The sequence below is a fragment of the Anabrus simplex genome, chromosome 8 (assembly GCF_040414725.1).
Source record: "Anabrus simplex isolate iqAnaSimp1 chromosome 8, ASM4041472v1, whole genome shotgun sequence".
NCBI classification, from domain to species: domain Eukaryota; kingdom Metazoa; phylum Arthropoda; class Insecta; order Orthoptera; family Tettigoniidae; genus Anabrus; species Anabrus simplex.
In genome coordinates this window covers 91102383-91125632 of record NC_090272.1, presented here as the reverse complement: position 1 = coordinate 91125632, position 23250 = coordinate 91102383, and the positions used below count along the sequence as shown (strand labels likewise).

General features: G+C 38.9%; 1 protein-coding gene across 4 annotated transcripts in view; it reads right to left on the bottom strand.

Annotated features, from left to right (window-relative positions):
- Positions 1-23250, bottom strand: part of LOC136878831 (antigen WC1.1) — a 144545-nt gene that overhangs the window by 88457 nt on the left and 32838 nt on the right. Inside the window, exons 3-8 of one of the 4 annotated variants that reach the window (XM_068229027.1) lie at positions 15849-16136; positions 10851-11129; positions 8358-8760; positions 3808-4147; positions 2076-2229; positions 1662-1880 (exon numbers count right to left, since the gene is read on the bottom strand). In XM_068229027.1, coding sequence (XP_068085128.1) covers positions 1662-1880; positions 2076-2229; positions 3808-4147; positions 8358-8760; positions 10851-11129; positions 15849-16136 — 1683 coding nt within the window. The remainder of the gene's footprint in view (positions 1-1661; positions 1881-2075; positions 2230-3807; positions 4148-8357; positions 8761-10850; positions 11130-15848; positions 16137-23250) is intronic. The other 3 variants (XM_068229028.1, XM_068229029.1, XM_068229030.1) reach the window with 3 other exon arrangements.

The window sequence follows — 23250 nt, the reverse complement described above, 5'->3', positions numbered from 1 at the left end:
ACTGGTACTACATCCTGCAAGTCTGCCTCTGACAACAGGTTAGACTTAACATGGAGTGATGTAGAATATGCCTGGAAATACATCAAAACTGGAAAATCAGCTGGTGCTGATGAAATTAATGGAGAAATGATCAAGGCTATGGGCATTTCTGGAAAACATTGGATCTACAGACTCTTTTGTAAGATCTGGAAAGAAGGGGACATACCAGTCGATTGAAAAATAGGCATCATAATTCCAATCTTCAGGAAAGGAGAGAGAAAGAAATGTTCCAACTATAGAGGCATCACTTTAACATCTCAAGTTGGTAAACTTTATGAAAGAATTATAGAGCATAAAATCAGACCCCTTATTGAAGAGAACATCTTCGAAGAACAGTATGGATTCAGGAAGGGGAGATCAATTGATTTAATCTTTACAGTCCGTCAGTTAATGGAAAAATAATACAAGACAACCGAGATTTGTGGTTAGCCTTTCTGGATATCAAGAAAGCATTTGATGCAGTGAACAGAGAGGTGTGGGAAACACTGAAGAAAATTGGAATACAGGATGACATGATACACCGGATCAAGAATTTGTATGAAGATACCCGAAGTGAAGTCAAAACACCTGTAGGAATGACTGAAACCTTTGATATAAAATCTGGGTTAAGACAGGGTTGTGTTCTGTCTCCTCTTCTTTTCATCACTGTGATGAATGAGATTCAGAGAAAAGTTCACCAAACCATTGGAGGTAAGAAAATATCTTGGAAGTGTTATCTCTGATACTGGTTCTATAGACAAGGAAATTTCCCACAGAATTCAGACAGGTAGCAACTTTTACAAAATAGTTAAAGACATAATATGGAATAAGAAAATACCAACAAAATGTAAGAGAGTCATATATGAAACTTATTAAGTACCAATCCTGACCTATGGTTGCGAAACATGGACCATGAGAAATAACGATGTTAGTAGAATCCAGGCAGCAGAAATGAAATTTGTCCGTAGCATGATCGGTAAAACACGGAGGGACAGAGTCCGTAATGAGGAAATCCGCAAGCAGGCACAAGTTGTAAGACTGCAGGACAAAATAACAGTACAGCGACTGAGATGGTATGGACAAATGCGACGCATGGGTGATAACAGATTACCAAAAAGAATGTACGATCTAAAACTTGAAGACAAAAGACCAAGAGGGTGACCAAGACTCACAGGTTCTGGTTCTGATCCGTATTGAATTGTAAGTACAATATAATTATTAAATTAATGTAGTAATGGTCCACCTTTCAATACTATAATGTGTAATATTTTAAATTACATTAATTAGGGACTAGTTTTGGCCGGGGCTGGCCATCTTCAGCCTTAATGTAAAACACCTAATAACTAAACAAATGTACATGCACACAATTGACATAAAACATATGAAAACAAATATATACAAAGTGACATTAAGAACTGGGATGGAATTATGAATATGAATATTATGACTCAGGTACAAGGACATGGTGAAGATTGACATTCAACAGAGAGGACTTTCTCCCGGATGCAAGCTCACAGCTGCGCGCCCCTAACCGCACGGCCAATTTGTCCGGAAAGTTCAGTTCTGAAACTACAGACGTCTTCTACATCGAACATCATGAAGTAAGATACCCGATGTGATGTACACAGGGAACATGTTCTTACCAATATCATCATGGGGTCTCTCACAAATATATGGGTGACTATGAGTGAGGCTGCAGTCTTCTGTGTCCCAGTAGAAATAATTAGCCTCACAAAGATCTTCACTTTCATGTGTATGGGCTGCCCTGAATCTGGAGAATATGCACGGGAACACACGTTTAGCCACGACACACTGTGGTCTGTCGCCCACAGATGGAGAGTTGGGTTTGTTGCCAATCCAGCCTAGAACATACACAGTAATAATGTAGAGATCTTTCAATAGAGGGTCAAGCAGGGCGAAATAGCTGTAGCAGTACTCACCATGTACTGAAAGTGCACAGTAAATTGGAACCCTCCCAGATCTACATACAGTGATAAATTAGAGATTTGAGTTCAGCAGCTGGTTGAGCAGCATGAAATAGCAGTAACAGTACTCACCTGGCCACCACTTACTGAAACTGAATGGAGCATTGGAACCCTCCCATATCCACACCGTCCTGCGGCTGATGGACACTCCCACCCCGGCAGTGATCACGCTCGTAATACTGGGTTGTAACTGGAGGAGCCATTCAGAAATGAAGTCATTCTCTTCCTAAGAAATAAACAAGATACAATTTACATAAAATAAAATCCAAATCGTATGTATTTATAATTGATTTTCTTACTAACATTTACCCACAGCTTTGCACACATGGAATTCTTTCCAGTTTGATATGAATTTCAACCAACAGTGAATCACACCTGTTTCATTGTTCTACATGAACAGCATGTGAAGCTTGTTAGTGTTAGTATAGCTGGCAGAAGCTACATATGACAGTCCCTCAATCAATCAGACTCAAAGAAGCAGATAACCTTTCATCACTCTTTGCCTTCGACACCATGCAAGAATGAGAGGGGTGATCCTTCCATCTTGGCTCACCTCCTTACCCACACATAAACCAGCTGAATCTGTTGTAGAAGAAGCACGTGTGATTTCTTAAACAATTCCTAAACTGCCCTATATGTAGCATATACCGGTATTATTGATTGTTATGAAATTCTATTCCTTAAAGGTTTCTACAACACTAGTTTATGTACTTTATCTGCAGTTTTTCTGACCCCATGCTGGATGCATGCTTCAAATGCTCCATTAACACATAAAAATGTGATGTTATCTGGCAAATCATTAGAGTAAAGAAGAAAACACATATGAGCATTTGATAGGAAATATAATTTTAAACCCTGCATATGTGCTCCCTAACTCTGCAAGACTAACAGGCTACCCGTTACTTTCATTTTAATCAGATAAAGCATGCACCAAAACACAGAAAGGCATTTTCCCTGTTTAGTGTTAGGAAGAAAATGCAAATAAACTATTTTCTAGGAAACTGAATTCTCAGTACACTTGGTAGGCTCCATTTTATAACAGGACTAATCGTCATGACAGTGTATTCACTTTTAAGAGTCACCTCCAACCTGATTCACATTTCCTTTCATTGAATAAATATAATGTATATTAATCCAAGGTACCAGTTACAAGCTTGCCAAATTTGTGCTTAATCTGTCGAGTAGTTTTTACATGAAAGAAAGACAGAAAAACAAACAGACTAACATTCAGATTTTTATATAAGTATACAGATTAGTATAAATTGAGTCGCCATAAGACCTATCTGTGTCGGCGCGACGTAATGCCCCTAGCAAAAAAAAAAATTGAATATGAAAGTATAAAGACATATTAATGCTCAGTGAACTACCTTCTTGACAATAAGAAATGTGGCAACATGTACTTCCAAATATCCAGCAAGATGGAATCTTTGACTTACAACATAAATCTTTAGATCTGTAAAGAATGTGTCTGGGGTAGAGAATACATTGATTAAATTGTAAATTGAACAAATTTTTACAGGCACAGAATTCAGGTGATGTACAGTTAGAAATTTCGGGATGTCAAATAATCTTTGCTACAAATGGAACATGTAAAGGGATGATGCTGAACAATTTTGAACAATCACTTCTACCAGTAAGACTACTACTCAAAGTTTGCTTTGATATTATAAATCTTCTTTTTTTCAATGAAATAAAATTAAAAATATATTGTAACAATTAAATCAAGTGATACACTGACAGAATGTGTTAAATATTTGAAAATGGCCCTAGGAGAATGATTGTGGAATCTAAGCCAGTGAAATACCTGTGAGTTGATGTCGAGCAGCTGAGCTCCCAGGTTTTCGCAATGTGCAAGAGCTTCTCCGTGTGTGAATGCGACATTTCCGTCGGTCTCCTGTGGGACGATGAGACTGTAACATTTACCGTTGTGGTTCATCTCTCCAGGCCTACACTGCGATACATAATTTTTGTAACAATGCACCCCAACAGCATCTCGTGGTATCACACAGTTCCCTTGTCCAGGGACGGTTCGACATGAGGCAAGGGATGCTTCATTTCCTGTGCATGTAATTCTGTCCACTGCCACCTTAACAGTATCTTCATGAGGCTTCAAGATGCGTCCTTGCCAAGAGAATTCAGCACCCCTGTCAATAGGAGACAAAATTATTATTACAGTACAAACTGGTTCACACTGAATTCAAGAGGAATAACCTGAACTGCTTATAACTTAGAACTACTTATTATTAAGTTTGTGATTAAAAAAAAAAAAAAAAAAAAAAATCTCTTAGCAGCCTCTGTTCTATGATTTTCTTGAGAATGTTCAGCCCATGTAACAGGAGAGTTACCCCCCTCCCTACAGATGCTGGATTTTCAACTATTCCCTTTCTTGAACAAAGAAATGATAACACCCTTATTCCAGTCTCCAGGTTGTCCTTCCACACTGCATAAAGCACTCTGAATAGCCATTGCAGACACTACACTACCTGTATTCAGTACATCTACTCCTAGTGATTTTCTCATAGCCAAAGTTCTTAATGCTGCTTCTGTTTCTATCCAGGTCATAGGGGGTTCCTCTGAGCATGCTTCCACATTTGGCTCTATGTTTCTCTTTTCCTCGCCGAGCGAGTAGGCTGTCTAGTTAGGGTTGCGCAGCTGTGAGCTTGCATTGGGGAGATAGTGGGTTCAAATCCCACCATCGGCAGCCCTGAAGATGGCTTTCCATGGTTTCCTATTTTCACACCAGGCAAATGCTAGCGTTGTACCTTAATTAAGGCCATGGCTGCTACCTTCCTAAACCTAGCTCTTTCCCATCCTCCTGTTGCCGAAAACCTTTGATGTGTTTGTGCGACGTTAAACAAGTAGCAAAATATAAGGTCTCTCTTTCTCTGAATCCATTCAGTAGGGTGTTGAAGTGGTTCTTAAAGACCTGTCTCATATCACACTCCTTTTTGACTATATTGGCATTTTCATCTTTTGAAGATATCCATCAGTTTCCTTTTGCCTTTTACCACACTGCATAGTAACTTCATATTGTCTCTGCCTTCTTCATCTAATATATTTGTAAAAATCCCAACTCTTTGTGTTTTCTTCTTGAACTATCCTGAACTAAACTTCAGCTTCTTATCTTGGTGCACCTGTTCAAGATCTTTGATCTTTTCCTCATCCATAATGAGTTCTGATGTTATTTTCTTGCAGTCTCTTTCTTTCTTTCTTTCCGTGATGCATTTTAGTCTCTTATAGCTGCTCTCACTCTTTCATTCCACCATGATGTTATCTTCTCCCTCACTTTCACACTTGTCTTCCCACAGACTTCTACTGCCTCCTTTACCAAGCCATTTTCAGTCGGGTCTATTTTTCATCTCCGTTTTTCATATCATCTCTTGTCGACCAACCGACCAAGTAGCCTATGCAGTGGCCTCCCACAGTATGCAGTAGCCATGCGTCTCGGTGGGTATGCTATTTACCAACTGATGAGCCCAACTTAGCACACTGCGGTGAAACACTGGCTAACAGGAATGAATTACCTGGACAATTTATAATGTTCAATAACGGACCATTTATATTGGTATTATAAATTTACTCAGTCGGAACAAGTATTTCAGGTTCCCTATGGGAATCAACATCTATATCATTTGATGGCCAGGGAGGTATCAATTTTTGGTAATGAGACAAAGTCTCTCATAGTGCACTGGCACTGCCGGTGGCACCAAGTAGCCTATGCAGTGGCCTCCACAGTATGCAGTAGCCATGCGTCTTGGTGGGTCTGCTATTTACAAACTGATGAGCCCAACTTAGCACACTGGGGCGAAATGCTGCCAACCAGGAATGAGTGAGCTGGAAAATTTATAATGTCCAATAACAGACCATTTATATTGGTATCGTCTCTACGACATCCAGACTGCAGAGAAACGCATCTGCCGCCACCAGACCAGATCTGCCTCTGCTATCGTCCATCTCCTTCTGTTGATTCTCTTGTAACTCCTAACAAATCTATCGCCGAACGAGCTCTGGACCATTTCATCAACATGGGTTCTTTTCAGGACGATTCTACGCTCCTTCGCCCAGCCCAGGCTCCGGACAGCACAACAGACACAGCCAACTCTCCACCCCAGCATCGCTGCCACCGCCAGCGCCGTTGCCGCTTCGCGCCGTACCAGCGTAATTAGGAGGGGAGGGTCTTGTGTGTGTCCTCCGTGCTCACGCACCGTGCCTACAAACTCCGCAACCCGCCACATCACCGATGTTTCCAGAGCCTACGAGATGACTGCACTGCGCCTGGCATGCTCGTCTGTCACGTCAGCCAGCGCTATATAAGGAGCGACGTTCCTCGCCTTACCGAGGACTACCCCAGTGTCCAATGATCAGACCACACCGCAAGTCAAACACGGAGGCATTCCTCTTAAAAATGTGTCTTGAACAGGTGGACTGATCACTGGTCGTGAGGTCTCACCTCTGGACATTGCCTCACCTTCCCTGATTCCCGTAGCCACCTCGAGTCCCGAGTCAAGCATTCTGCTACACTCTCAAGTCCTCACCAGTGCCCAACTTAGCACACTGGGGCGAAATGCTGGCAACCAGGAATGAGTGAGCTGGAAAATTTATAATGTCCAATAATGGACCTTTATATTGGTATTATAAATTTACTCATTCAGGACAAATATTTTAGGTTCCCTATGAAAATCAACATCTACATCATATCTTAGCATTCTGCAAATTAAGTATTGATGCAAGTTCCTTGCAAGTCTAAGTCCAATACTAGCATTCTACTAATGCGACTCTCTCTACAAGTTACACTTGTTATCCCACAGCAGATAGTTTTCAACTATCCAAGGACATTTCCCAGTGGAATAGACTACCTCCTCAAGATAGGTTTGAATGTGTATATAGGACTCTCACTTTGTAAATATATATTTGTGCCACAGACTTTCAGTCTATCATTTAATAACAGCATTAACTGCATGCAATCAATCAAGCTTCCAGACAAGTTTCATTATATTTCTTGTAATTACTGTATAAAACTATTGAAGCAATACACTTTACGTTGTGTTACTGTATACCAAGTTCCTTGTATACAACAGTGGGTGTGCTATTTACTAACTGATGAGCCCAACTTAGCACACTGGGGCGAAATGCTGGCAACCAGGAATGAGTTAACTGGAAAATTTATAATGTCCAATAATGGACCATTTATATTGGTATTATAAATTTACTCATTCGGGACAAGTATTTCAAGTTCCCTATGGGAATCAACATCTAAATCATCTGATGGCCAGGCAGGCACCAGTTTTTGGTAATGAGACAAAGTCTCTCATAGTGCATTGGCACTGCCGGTGGCTCCAAGTAGCCTACACAGTGGCCTCCACGGTATGCAGTAGCCATGCATCTTGGTGCGTGAGCTATTTACCAACTGATGAGCCCAACTTAGCACACTGGGATAAAATGCTGGCAACGAGGAATGAGTCAGCTGGAAAATTTATAGTGTTCAATAACGGACCATTTGCATTGGTAGTATAAGAACTCTCAAGTGATTCCTTAACACTAACAACATTCTATGTACAATGAACACATTGTAAATAAACAACTAATTCAACATTGGAGAGAAATACATATTAATCTACAAGAGACAAAACAAAAGTCTGTAAATAAATCTATTTACGAGTTGTAGATGAGTTGGCAAAAACCTGAGTAGGAATGAAAATTACCAGGTATAAATTGCAGCTTTATACAATATGTATTAAAACTGTATTGGTTTCCATTAGCAAAATCTATTTTGAATCACCACAAAGTATTATTTCTATGTGGCTTTCTATGTATATAAAATAAGAGTTTTGTCTGTGCATTGCTCAGAATTTAAAAAGAATGGTATTTCTGTATCAGTTGTGTCTACAGTAACAAGGCAATGCACTGTTTACTTTTATATAATTTCTACCTGTCTGTCTGTCTGTCTGTCTGTCTGTCTGTCTGTCTGTCTGTCTGTCTGTCTGTCTGTCTGTCTGTATGTATGTATGTATGTATGTATGTATGTACACGCACCACGAGAAAACGGGCGAAGAGCATTTAATGAAAATCAGTATGAAAAGTCGGGGAATGAGCTACTACAATCTAGGCTATAAATAATTTTATTCACGCTGAGCAAAATGGTAGTTTAGGAGAAGGCCTAAAATTTAATTTTTAAATACCTATGTTATTGGTCCTATCGAAAAGTACTACATAACAAAAGTAATACATACATACATACATGCATACATACATACATACATACATACATACATACATACATACATACATACATACATACAAAGACCTTTGTTGAGTGTTTCTAGTTGATGGCAAGACATATATAATGTTGTTTACCTGAGATATCCAAGTTGCCTGCAGACAACTGAAGCTTCAGCAATGGTCCATTCATTATTGTTGTCACACACTAAGCCCCAGCCAGGATGGGAACCCTGGATCTCAACATAACCTTCCCAAGGCCCAGTACCACCTCTGAGTCTCAAAGTTTGCCCACTGGAGTTGGTAGGAATGGAGAGTTCTGGCAACTTAGGGTGAAGATAAGATTCTGTTGGTTTTGGTGTAGCTGGGAGTTGAGTGGTAGGCTGCCATCTTGTAGTTGCAGGAGTCCTTGAAGTAGTCGTCGTAGTTGTGGTCTCAGTGATTGTGCTTATAGTAGTGGCTGTAGTGGTAGTACTGAGGGTTGTAGTTGATGGGATGTGTTTCTGTTGTCTTCCACCTGAGGTCTTGGAAGTACCAGTATCTGAAAAAGAAAATTTACCTCCATTATTGTAGTGATGATGAATGTTACAGTACAGTTATAATGATTATGTGTGATTCACCTGTACAGATAGCCCATATGGTGGCCATGATCAATTAAGGTGTCAAGTCTATATTGTCAGACACCATCCGCCTCCGTGGCTGACTGGTTAGCATGCTGGCCTTTGGTCACAGGAGTCCCGGGTTCGATTCCCGGCAGGTTCAGGAATTTTAAACATCATTGGTTAATTTCGCTGGCATGGGGGCTGGGAGTATGTGTCACCCTCATCACGATGCGCAGGTCACCCACGGGAGTCAAATTGAAAGACCTGCACCTGGCAAGCCGAACATGTCCTCGGACACTCCTGGCACTAAAAGCCATATGCCATTTCATTTGTCTGACACCATGGTTAGCTAGTTCAAGCCCCACTGGTGGGAAAAACATTTCACTATCAGAATGTTGCTGGCATGGTAGGAGAGGTGGTGGTATACAATTTCTTATCACTAGATTGCATGCCAAAAGCCTGGACTTAATTCCAAACCTTTCCACAGTTCATACGGAGAGTGGGACTGGGTTTCCATGACAACGTTGCATAATGCAAGTCTAACTTTGGATGAAATGAAAGACACATTAGATAGTCTAATCTGGCTGGTTACCTAGTGAGAAAGATGGCTAATTTTATAGCCTGAACATGTGTACACTGCAGCACACTGTATATATATATTTGTTGCTGTTGTTGTTGTTGCAAGTTGCTTTATATCACACCGACACAGATAGGTCTTATGGCGATGATGGGACAGGAAATGCCAACAGTGGGGTTTGAACCCACTATCTCCAGAATACTGGATACTTACCACATTTAAGCAACTGCAACTATTGAGCTCGGTCACACTGTAACATTCTGTACGGGTCCGTGTTTGCCATTAAAAAATGTCATATGATTCCGTGCCACTTAAATTTGTAAAGTTGGTATCTGAGAAGAATTATGATGACACAGTTCAGTCCTATTCAAATTCCTCTTTCCGATGATACCAAACATTAAGTAATTTTCAAAATTTCATGCAACATGTAACTTTTGCCCTAATTGTCCTAAGTCTGCCATAATGTTACCATTATGTCAAGCATAAGATCATATATCCAAGGACACATACATCATCACTCAAAACTTACATTCTCCCACTGTCAACAGCCCTGAAAATGGTTTTCCGTGGTTTCCCATTTTCACACCAGGCAAATGCTGGGGCTGTACCTTAATTAAGGCCACGGCCGTTTCCTTCCCACTCCTAGCCCTTTCCTGTCCCATCGTCGCTGTAAGACCTATCTGTGTCAGTGCGACGTAAAACAAATAGCAAAAAAAACCAAAAAAACCTTACATTCAGAAGTCAATATGAAATTAAGAAATTCTCACATTTTTTATCCTTGCATAAATGTGTCTTTAAGGATAATAGAGAACTGCTATGTATCACCATCTCATGCTCAGAGATAGCTTTCTAATGGTACTCCACATGAGTGGTCGGAAATAATATTTAGAAACTCAAATCACCAATTTTTCAGAAAAGAACCCTTCCCTTGAAAAATTATTCTTTCAGGTTTTGGACCATTTTATTATTTGAATATAATGTGTCAAATGCTTTATCATTATATATGTTAACCACCTTCATATGTCTTTTGATTTCGGAGTTATTAATCACAAACCAAATGATATACCTAAAAAGGGAGCCTTTTTTATGTTGACCTCCACCCTGCATACTTAACTGGAGTCCACCAAGTGTCATATTTTCTCTTGTGTTCCACATTTTCAGTCACACAGTACTGCAAACATTGGATCGAATATTTAGTTCTGGAGCTCAAATATGAACATGTGATTTTGTTACACCAAGGTTCGAATGTATAGTATGTTGCCTGATTTTACAGACATTATCACATCAAAATATCTTCAACATCTGAAGGAAAATCCTGCAACAGTATTAGGAATGAACATTTGAAAGTGAATGTATACTTTTATTTCATTTGCAGAATCATCACTGCTGAACATTACCTTGCAAGCTGGATGTTAAACAACTTTCATAACAAAACTTAACCAGGTCATTTACCTGTTCTGATTTCAGATGCTTGTTTACAGTTGACCCTGTACGGAATGTCACACACTAGGGTCTGTGGGTTGAACATTGTTCCGGGGGCACAGTCCTGTACGTGAGCTTTGCTATTCCAGCAGTTGAGAAACTTTCTGCAATTAGTGGGATGAGGTGCCAGCCCTGTACCACCCTTCATCTGACAGTCAGATGTCCATTTAACATGTAGTTCAGGAGCAGATGTAGTTGTAGTAATGGGGAAGAATGACTTTGGGTCCCTAAGACGACCATCATCAATATCTGTAGGAAATATGCTTCAATTATTATACATAAACTTTGATTTATTTCAAGGCACAGTGGAGATTAAGGCACAACTTCTCATTGATGCCCGTTAAAGCCCCAATTTAATTCCTTAAAGGATTAAATATCAATGCTGAAGTTTCAAAATCTGCAAGGATGAGAAGTTTTACATCTTTGTTTAAATTCTTATTTTGGTGTCAGCTGAATTGGGGCTGTTTTGTTGCAACAGGAATACTGTACTATTGTTTTCTATTTAATAATTTAAACTAAACATTTTCTCTGGTCTTAAGCAAATGAACAATAGACACGAAAATAGTTTATCCGACTGGTACAGTAATACTGCAGTATGGAATAAGTTTATTAGGAATCAGTATCGTACTGTACATATTGCTGTCTGCTAAGTGTCCTACTGGTGCAAACACAAACAAAGATGACAAATAGCTGCATTATGTTTCCTCATTTGTTTTTTGCCAAAGAGCTTGCAGTAGAAGATGTGCTGATCTAATAGCTTATTTATTTAGAGTATGATGAACTAACTATTTACATTATCTACATAGATAAACAAACATAAACATACAACATAAAGATATACTTTCCTCCAGATTTGTGATCACAGTGATTTATTGATTGATTGATTGATTGATTGATTGATTGATTGAAAACGCATATAAGCATTTGGTAGGAAATTTAATTTAAAGCCCTGCGTATGTGCTCCCTAACTCAGTTTGCAAGACTAATAGTTTACCCGTTAATTTTTTAAAGATCAGATAAAGCATGCACCAAAACACAGAAAGGCATTTTTCCTGTTTAGCATTAGGAAGAAAATGCAAATAAACATTTTTCTAGGAAATTGAATTCTGAGCACACTTGACAGGCTCCATTTTATAACAGGACTAATCGTCATGAGACAGTTCTATATCAAATTGTGAAAGGTGAAGTTTCATCTGTCATGCTGTTGAAATTTTCTATCTTGCCTCTGAATGCACTGAGAAGGCATTCAAAGTCAATATGAGCCGTCACCTTCTTTTCTTCTCTACAATCACACTGAGGCGAGTCCTTCCATTCCCATTCCCATTTGAAGAGAGTCATATCACATCTGCCATGAACAGTCCTCAAACCGTTTAATGTCCTCCACTGCTGTCTGGGTGGACGGAATACAGCTGGCCGCTCACAAAGAGAGATCTTTTAAGTTAAATGCTGTTCGTGAAGAAGGTTGTCTTTAGTTCAACATTTTGACAAAGGTCACTGACACGTCTCTATGAACATGAAGGTAAGGATTGTTCTTTTATTTTCTTCCAGAGGTTCAACAGTGATTGCTGTCTCCTTAAGGATGGTGGAGGTATGTTACTTAGAACAGGTAGCCAATGGATGTTTGTGGGGTGAATGCACCCTGTGTTGATGCGTATTGCTGGGTTCAGCTGGATATCTATTGATCTTGCGTGTGCATTGTTAAGCAAATTTGAAGAATAGTACTCAGCAATGGAATGAGGAAGAGCTCGGACTGTGGATCTGAAAACTTGAGCATTGGCTTCCTAAGAGCTGCCTCTTGGTTTCTGCAAAATATGACTCCAAGTTCTGATCTTAGTTACATTAATAAGATGGATTTTGTAAGTCTTTTTTTTTTTTTTTGTGGGTTAGGTCTAAGGTAGTTGCGTTCAAAATAGTTTTCCAGTATCTTCAAGTCTGATATGAGTACCAATTCATTTTCTGAAAAGTTGCCATCTTGAGCTATTAAGACAAAGTTGTTGGCATGTATGAATTTCATGGATTTGGTTTCAGGAAGGTCATGTGTGTACACACTGAAAAGCAGTGGGACCAGCGTAAAGCCCTGAGGGAGTCTATCATTTATCTTGTATAATATGTTCCTGGGGTCTTTTGTAAATATATCTAAATATCTATTGCTCAGCATGTTACTGATTAATGTGGTGAGTTTTTGACAAGAAATTATACTGATGAATTTGAAGAGTAGCTTGTCTTGCTATACAGTATCTTAGGCAGCTGTGAGGTCCAAAAAGACAGCTATGCTTACCATTTTCTCCTCAGAGTCATTTTCAGTATGAGTGGTTAGCATGAGAAGCTGATCAACACATCATTTTCCAGGTCTGAATCCAGTTTGTTCAAGTGGGATATAACTACGAAGGTTGGAACTTAAATAGTGGCAACTATTTATTTACAACAGACACAAAAGAGTTACATGTTAGCAACCTTTACTGTCCTTCAATGTAGTCACCAGCATTGTGTATAACCCACTGCCTGCAATGTGGAAGTTGTATATACCTTTAGCAGAGCCTGTTCTGTTGATGGTGCGAGTGGAATGGTCTACTGCCTGTCAAATCTCTGCAACAGTTCTGAAGCGAATGCTCACGAATCATCTGGTTTCAATCGGTCACTGTCCAGTAACACAGCAAGAACATGCACTTCTTCTTCACTCGTAGGACGACCTGCCCGATGAATGTCCGCCACAGTTTGCCGACCATCGTTGAGGCTTTTACCCAACGTGCCACTGTTCTGTAAGGCAATGGCAGATTCCCCGCAAGCCTCTTGAGGACCTTGATAACACTGTCATGCTGTACGACCTCTGGCACATTCAATATTGATCCAGCTCCATTGTTCCTGTTTGGAAAACATAGTGACAATGTTACGTTAGACCGCTAGCTCACACGTGACTGTGTTTGTCTCGCTTGTGCACACGCAGCTGATTTGGGAAGGGCGAGTCCATTTGCTCTGTGGTAAGGTAGCTATGTAATCAACGTGTGCTATCAGGGACAATATTAGATTCCGTTGCATAGCATCTCCACAGCAGTGTTGCCACTATTTAAGTTCCAACCCTCGTAGTTTCATCGTGAGAGGAGCGCAATGGGACAGTAACTTCCTGCTTCTGATAGTCCTTGTTTGATTTTAGTACCGCCACAATACTGATTTCCTTGAAAAGTGATGGCAGGTTACCAGTTTCTAAGATATTTGAGGATATCTTGGTAAGTCATTTCATAGCAGCAGGTCCAAGAAACTAGAAATGATGCAACCATCAACTGCTGCAGTCCTCCTGAGTTTTAGACTTTGTACGGCCTGCCTAGTTTCTTCTGTCTGAAACAGAGTGCAGAACTCAGAGGATTGTGGAGATGAGTGTTTCTTTGCATTTAGGAGAGATTTGACTTGCCTTCTGTGGTACTTTCCAACTGTAACCTATGAGGCAGAAATCACATACTTGGGCATATCTTCCAAACTGACGTCTTTGGTGTGATAGTGTTATTTGCCATTTTTAATTTTCTGAACAGGGCCCAGGCATTGCTGCTGGAATGAATACAATCCAGAGACCCTGTAGTTTCTTGCCCTATTTTCCTTTTGTTTTGATTTAGTGACTGTAGAAAGTCAGTAGCTGTGGTTGGGTTACTGCTGAATTTAAATTCTTTGAGGAGATTGATTGATTGATTGATTGATTGATTGATTGATTGATTGATTTTTTTAAACCATGTTTGTAAGACTTTTATTTCTTGTTTTGATGATTGCTATCTTCTCTCAAAATATTGAAATTGTTTTCCAGAACACCCAGCAGAATTTGGGGATCAAGGAATTAAGTCTACTCAAATATTTTCTTGCAATATCCACATTCAGGAAAGACTACTAAGTATCCTAATAGCTGAATGAAGCTCAAGTTGTTCCTACAAGTCATCAGAACATGAAGCATATGAAAGTGATTATGTACTTTGATTACTTTTCACTCACAAGAATTACACCCTATTGTCCAGGGTGAGGAGAACCTAATGCGCTGGGTAATTCAGGGACTGTAGGAGGTCCTGTAGGGCATCCACATATAGCAACTTTCCTGATAGACAACAAGAGAAACTTTCTATTCATTGCCAGCGAGCTGAGGGCTAGTATTTGAACAGATAAGATGTGTTACAGTGAAAATGTGACACAAGACGATTTTTTTTTCCATTGAAAGATATATCTTAAGCAAAAATCACATGAAAAAATGCTTTTGTAATTTTCACAGACGTTATCTGGTAGCTGCTTTGTCACTGAAAAGTACAATGGTGTGGTTGTTTCTGAAGTACAGAAAACACATTCCATTTCCAATTGATGAGATATTTCAAGCCATCAAGTCAAAATGGAACTGAGTTCAAAAAAGCTATCTCAGCAGCTTGCACAAGAATGTGGCAATTCTTGACATTCTGTTGTGAGGTCGTAATGATATAAAATGTCAGTGGTTAATTAATTAACCCCTAATGCTCTAACTGCTTGCTCCAATTCTTAGGAGGATTTTACTATCTGTATGTGATGGAACTATGATTCCCACACTTCTTTTAATGAAAGACAAAGCTTGGTTTCATCTTAGTGGATATGTGAACACTCAGAATACACATTATTGGGTCAGGAAAAATATGCATGCAATTGACGAAGTTCCATTACACAACCAAAAAATTGGGGTATGATGCACAGTTAGTTGACAGATAATCAGATACGACTCGTGAACATTTTCAACAGCTGCTATGAATTACAGTTAAGACAAAACCTTCAGAACCATAAATTGTCAGTTAAATATATTACTCTAGTGCATTATGTTATGGCTCTCTTCGGTGAGGCCCGTGTATTGTCGGACAAAGGGACCTGCTCCAGCCTGTGAATTCTCCGATGTGTTAGGTTTGCCCCACCCTGTATATCACCCATGAAGTTGGATGTTAACCAACTTTCATCATTAAAATTAATCAGGTCATTTACCTGTTCTTATTTCAGATGCCTGTTTACAGTTGACCCTGTATGGAAAGTCACACACTAGGGTCTGTGGGTTGAACACTGTTCCGGGGGCACAGTCCTGTACGTGAGCTTTGCCATTCCAGCAGTTGAGAAACTTTCTGCAGTTAGTGGGATGAGGTGCCAGCCCTGTACCACCCTTCATCTGACAGTCAGATTTCCACTCAGCAGGTAGTTGTGATGGTTCAGGAGCAGTTGTAGTTGTAGCAATGGGGAAGAACGACTTTGGGTCCCTAAGATGACCATCATCAATATCTGTAGAAAATAGGCTTCAGTTATAATACACACACAACTAGACATTGGTTCATTCCAAGGCACAGTAGAGATGAAGTTACAGCCTCCCACTGACATCTGTCAAAGTCTTTATCAAATTTCTTAAAGGCCAAAAGGTCAATGCTGAAGTTTCAAAATCTGGATGGCTATGGGTAATCTTTGAATTAAAATTCTTACTCAGCTCTTAAGCAGACCCGGCCAAAACCTGGAAACTGCAGATGATGATGATGATGATGACTCAGCTCATGAACTGGAATGAAATGTTGAGAATTCCATTGTTTAAAGTTTTTCATGATTTATGAATCTGGTCATATTGAACAGAACACTGAAGTGGGAAAGCATAACCCAATATATATATTTAATGAATAGCCAATGTAAATATCCCTTGAATTCCAGTTTGGTGACCTGAATGTGTGAAACCTGGTAGAGTTTACCTATTACTCATCTGTTAAAGAATTACAGAACTGTAGGTCATATTAACCCCACCTGCATTTCCCGCTGGCTCCGCCCGCAATGTACATAAGTATGGTGTTGTTCGTTACTATCCTCACAGATGTATTTGCAAAGTTTTGAGTTAATGAAATAAAGCACATGAACTGCTGTGGTAATAGAATGTAATATTATGTCAAAAAAACACTTGAAAATACATCACACAAAGAAATTGAATTAAACGTTCCTTGGAACAACACTACGTGCCGAACTATTAAAAAGTCCTTCAAAGATCTTCATCATGGGGACATATGTACTCATAACTTTTCTCAGAATCTACCAATTTAAGTAGTTATTACCTCAAAACAAAGCACTTGATCCACTGGGTGTTTTTAGACCAAAATGAACTGCGTACCTCAGTTAGAATGAAAGATATGATTGCTTCAATGAGAAAAAAATGTTGAAGAAATGAGACATCAAATTGAATGTGCACTCATAACTTTCCACAGAATCAACTAATTTGAATAGTGAAATGAGCTGAAATGAAAGAGCTTGATCCACTGAGTGTTCTTAGGCCAAACCAAACTCCGTACCTCGATTAGAGCCAAAGATGTGATTGCTTCAAAGGGACAAAAAATTGAAAAAATCAAATAATTTGAGGAAGGTGGAACTTAAGTGATTTATAGTACCTAATGACAAATCTGTGCATGAATACCTTCCAGTTTTTAAAAAAAGGAAGGAAATCGATTGGATAGAATTGCCGGACTGACCGACTTTAGTTTTCATAAAAAAATTTAAGATATAGATTACTATTATTACTTCTGTATGGCTCCGAGGTATGGGCTGAATAACTGATGATAGAAAAGTATAGGAGAATGATAGCTGCGGTAAAATGAAGAGCAGCGTTGCGAATAGCATGTACACATTGTACGGTATCCGAACCTGCAATCCTTACTGTAACTGGAGTAGCGCCTATTGACTTACTTGCTTTCGATGATGACCTATTTACAGGTCGAAACCGGTACTGTCTTTTAATGTAAATATTCTAGACACTTTGTAAAATCTAGTATTGATTAGGTGGACAACTCATCCTTTGTACTTGTGTACTCAAATTATCAATACAGACATGAAGCTGATAGATTATAGTATCCCAGCCAACCAGGCAAAGAATGTTGCTTTCAGATATCAGAACCTGAAGATCAAAATAGCAAATGTGATTAAGTACATTGCTTTTTTAAGAGAACGCGTGTCTAGTAACTTAAGAGATACAGCAATAAACACAGGCATGGAACACACAGAAAAAGACTAATAAAATATGGTTAACAGAAAAAATAAAATTCCTTTATAGAAAAAAACAATACCTTAATACCAAACTCTATGAAAGACACCTAGAAGCATCCCTTGTTTTACCACTAGCTTCTGGGATAACTTTCAACAAAAAAACCCAAGACAAATAATTAACCTAGCTATCCGGAAACAGTACACGTTAGATAAGAAGCTAAATGCACTCATACAGTCACAAACCCACAACAAACAAGACAGTAACACCCCCTTAAAACGCAACAAAGAAAATGAACACACCTTTCACCCACCCATCATGAATTTAACAGACACAAACTTCAATGAAACAGAAACCAGTATATTGAGCAAAGGACCTAAACACAATTGGGAAAACACATCAACCTTTCATAACCTCACAACCATCATTGCTGAAACTGAAAATGCTCTAAATAAAGTTCCCCACGATTTACACAATGAGATCAGACACGAGGTCTACGTTGCTTCACGTCCGTAGGTTTAACCACTACACTGCCCTACACGTGTCCCCCGGGTGATGCTAAGAAAGCAACAGTGATAAGATGAGACCGAACTGTCGGAAACGACCTCTCGGTCAAAGAGTGAATAAGAAGGAAATGTGTGGTCCTTTTCAGGACCTTCAAGTTCGTAGAATTGGACCATCACTGCGCATTTGTCAATTGAATATTGAAGGGATTAGTCGAGCGAAATGCGAGTATCTTTCCAGGATTGCACTGAAATATGCAGTTGATATCATCGTGCTTCAAGAAACACACACAGCAGACGAACTACAGTTACAGAGTAGGGGGACAATTCCAGGCTTTAAATTGGTAGCGTCTAACTATCATAAAAATTATGGCCTTGCAACTTATGTCAGGAATGATATAACAAATTACCAATTACTATCAGTAAATTCTGAAAATGACATTTTTACTACTACAGTTAACATTGAAAACTTGACAATAGTTAATGTGTACAAGCCACCAGATATTACTTGGCCTAATCCTCCTATACCTTCTCTGCAGTATCCTACTATATATCTCGGTAATTTCAATAGTCATCATCATCTTTGGGGATATAACAAGGATGACTCTAATGGTGAAGTTCTTGTGGACTGGATGGAAACTGAAAATTTGAATCTGATTTTTGATGCTAAGGACCGGCCTACCTTTCAATCAGCTCGCTGGTCTTGAGGCTACACCCCAGATCTTTATTTCACAAATCGGCTTCATAATTCACACAGTCAAGTTCGACGTACAGTGCTCAACGGTTTCCCACATAGTCAACACAGGCCTGTTCTCTTGGAGGTTGGGATGTCTTTACCTGTTGTTCGTTCACATCCTAAACCAAGATGGAACTTCAAGAAAGCCAATTGGACTGAATTTGCAAAGCAAACAGACTCCAATATAAGATGGATCAAACCAACATACAACAACTACAGCAGATTTGTAGGGGTTATAAAAGATGCAGCGAGACGATGCATCCCTAGAGGATATCGTAAGGAGTATATCCCTGGCTGGAGTTCAGAGAGCGAGGAATTACTACGAGAATATGAAGAACATCCTAATTCTGACAATGCAGCTGGTCTCCTCCAATCCTTGGATGAGAGTCGAAGAAGGATCTGGCATGAAACAGTGAAACAGTATGAAACTTGGAAAGCTGCAGGATTTGATGGAATTTATCCTGAATTTTTGGCTCATTGCGGACCAGCCACAATAAAATGGTTAACCAACTTTTTCACTAATATTCTGCAAACTGGAAACATATCACCTCTGATGAAGAAAACAAAGATAATAGCCATACTGAAACCAAATAAAGATCCATCTAAAGTGGAAAGCTACCGTCCAATAGCACTTCTAAGTGTTACATATAAACTCCTTGAGCGACTGATCTACAATAGAATTTATGAAACAATCAACAGCTACATTCCTATAGAGCAAGCAGGATTTAGACCTGGAAGAAGTTGTAATGATCAAGTACAGTCTCTCACCACGTATATCGAAAATGGATATGAGAGGAAATCAGTAAGCGTGGCTGCCTTTTTGGATCTATCAGCTGCCTATGATACTGTCTGGCGAGAAGGACTCCTTCTAAAATTTTTGAGTGTGATCCCATGTCGTAAACTTACGGCCTTACTTAGCAATATGCTCAGTAATAGGTACTTCCAGATCTACACTGATAATGACAGAAGTAGAGTGTTTAAATTAAACGATGGTTTACCTCAAGGATCAGTCCTTTCTCCCCTTCTTTTCAGTCTGTACATATATTTAAATAAGAATGTAATTACTACATTTCTTTCTTTTATGTATTGAATTGGTTGAACTTCAATTATTTAATTTTTAATGTTAATTTTAACATATATTACCTCCCAGACACATCATCAAGAAATTTCATTTATGCTGATGACATTTGTTTGGCGACTTAGTGCTCCAACTTTTATGATGCTGAAACTACTTTAGCCACTGATCTGGAAGCCTTGGATGTATACTTCAAGAAATGGTGCCTTCTCCTAAATCCTCAAAAAACAGTTATATCTACATTCCACTTACGCAACAGACAGTCTAATTACATACCAACAGTCAGATTCCGAGGTGAAGTGTTGCCGTTCTGCAGTACACCAAAATACTTGGGAATAACACTTGATAGAACTTTGACTTTCAAGCAGCATCTTTCAAATGTAGCTGCTAAAGTAAAAACTAGAAATAATATTCTTCAGAAACTTGCTGGTACATCATGGGGAGCCAATACTCATGTTCTAAGATCAACAGCATTAGCTTTATCATTCTGTTGCTGAATACTGCTGCCCCTCTTGGATCAATAGTGTTCACACAAAGAAGATCAATGTACAACTCAATCAGGCAAATAATATATAAGTAATAATAATAACAATGTAAACGTTTCCACCTTTTCAATACTAAAATATATTCACAAAATTATAAATTACACGGTACTAGTTTCGACCCATCTTTGCTCCAATACGGCTGATGATGACTCCTAGATGGGTCGAAACTAGTACCGTGTAATTTATAATTTTGTGAATATATTTAAGTATTGAAAAGGTGGAAACGTTTATGTTGTTATTATTATTACTTATATATTATTCTCAGTTCAATACGGACCAAAAACATGAAATTCATAACCATTAATCAATCAGGCAATGCGCATAATCTCGGGTTGCATTCGGAGCACGAACACACTATGGCTTCCTGTTCTCAGCAATATTGCACCTCCAGCCCTAAGACGATCAGAAGCTCTCCTAAAAGTTTGGAAGAACATTCAGCAGAACCCCCAACTACCCATCCATCAAGATATTACGCACACTGAACATCAACGACTGAAATCAAGGAAACCACCCTGGCGTACAGCAATGGATCTTGAAAGAACCTCTTTTCATGTTAACAGTTCATGGAAAGCCCAGTGGGATCAGTCTTCGGTAGTGAACAAACATCTGGTTGAGAATCCTTCTAAACGAGTACAAGGATTTGATCTTCCAAGACGACAGTGGAGAATCATCAATCGGATAAGAACTGGACAAGGCAGATGTGGTTATCTGTTGTGCAAATGGGGTTGGACTAGGTCTGCAGATTGTGATTGTGGTGCATCTTCTCAGCCAATCCACCACATTGTTGCTGACTGCCCAATTCGAGCTTTCAAAGGAACGCTGATGGACATTCACCGCACATCGGATGAAGCAGTTGATTGGGTCAAAATGCTAGACCTAGAGTTATAGTATTGTACGGACTTGTGACTACGCACATTTACCCTGAACTATATACATGTGTGTACATAGATTCATCATATGATAAATATATAAAATAACAGGATTAGCAACAACAATAACTACTATATAAGCAAAACCAATAATATCCAACTCAAGAAACTCAAAGACAAAATTAAGCATAACAATCTATTAATAACTAAGGCAGACAAAGGTAATACCACACTCATCATCGACAGAAACGAATACATTACTCAAACTGAACAGTGTTTCTTGGACAACACCTTTCAAATTAAACGAAAAGATCAAACTGCCAGTATCCAAAAAATCTCAAAAAATTGTTGAAAAACACCCATTTTCTCCTTAACAAGCAAGAAACCATGAAGCTGACCATAATGAATCCCAAACTGCCGACTGCGAAAGCCTACCCTAAAATCCACAATGATAAAGCAGCCATGAGGCCGATCATAAATTATAGATCAAGCCCAACTTACAAATTATCATGCTTCATACAAACTTTTCTCAAAAAACACTACACATTCTTAACCAAGAAATCAGTACGAAACTCAATAGAAGTCTATAACATCACAAAAGAGTTGAAAATTGAGCAACACCACATTCTAGCATCATATGACATCATTAACATGTCCCTTAACATACCCACACAGAAAACAATAAGACTAATAGAATCAAATTTAAGAAATCACAGTAATCTACGCATCCTTGAAATAGATGAATTCATTAATTTACTTGAATTTACCCTCAACAATAATTACTTTAGATTCCATGATACTATCTACAAACAGCAAGGCCTTCCCATGGGTTCACCAGCTTCACGAATATTAGCTGAGATCTACATAGACCACTTAGAACACTCAGAAATTAGCAAAATTAACAATATACCATTCTGGTGCAGATTTGTAGATGATATCTTCGTTGTTATAGACTGCAGGTTCACAAACGAAAATGCCATACTTGAACAGCTAAACAAAATAGACCCACACATAAAATTTACAATGGAAACTGAGAAAGATCAGACTCTGAATCATCTTGATTTATCTGTCACTAAAACTGAAGACCACTTAATATACAAAATCTATAGAAAACCTACAGAGACCTCTAACACTATAAAAATAGATTCCACTCACCCTAATGCACACAAAAAGGCAGCATACTACAGTATGATATACAGAGCTTTCAACATACCCCTATCTCAGGAAGAATTAAAAAAAGAACTAAACCTAATTCACGTAATAATGGAGCATAATGGATACAATAGAAACATGATAAACAAAATCATTCACAAACTAAAACATCAACCAAAATCCAAATTAAGTAGAAACAACAAACCTAAGGAGGACTACACACTTTTTACCTTTAACAACACCCACATCCACCTCATAACCAATATTTTCTAAAAACACAATCTAAGAATAGCTTCCAGAACCACACGTAATAATTCCTCCATTTTACATAACACTAAATCTGTCAATGAAAACAACAAATACAGCCAATCAGGAGTATACCACATGAAATGCAACGATTGCGAAGCCAGCTATGTCAGGCGCACCAGCATATGTTTTTCTATTTGCTACAACAAACATATCAATGCCATTGAATATAATAACTTTTCATCCATAGGACAACATGTCA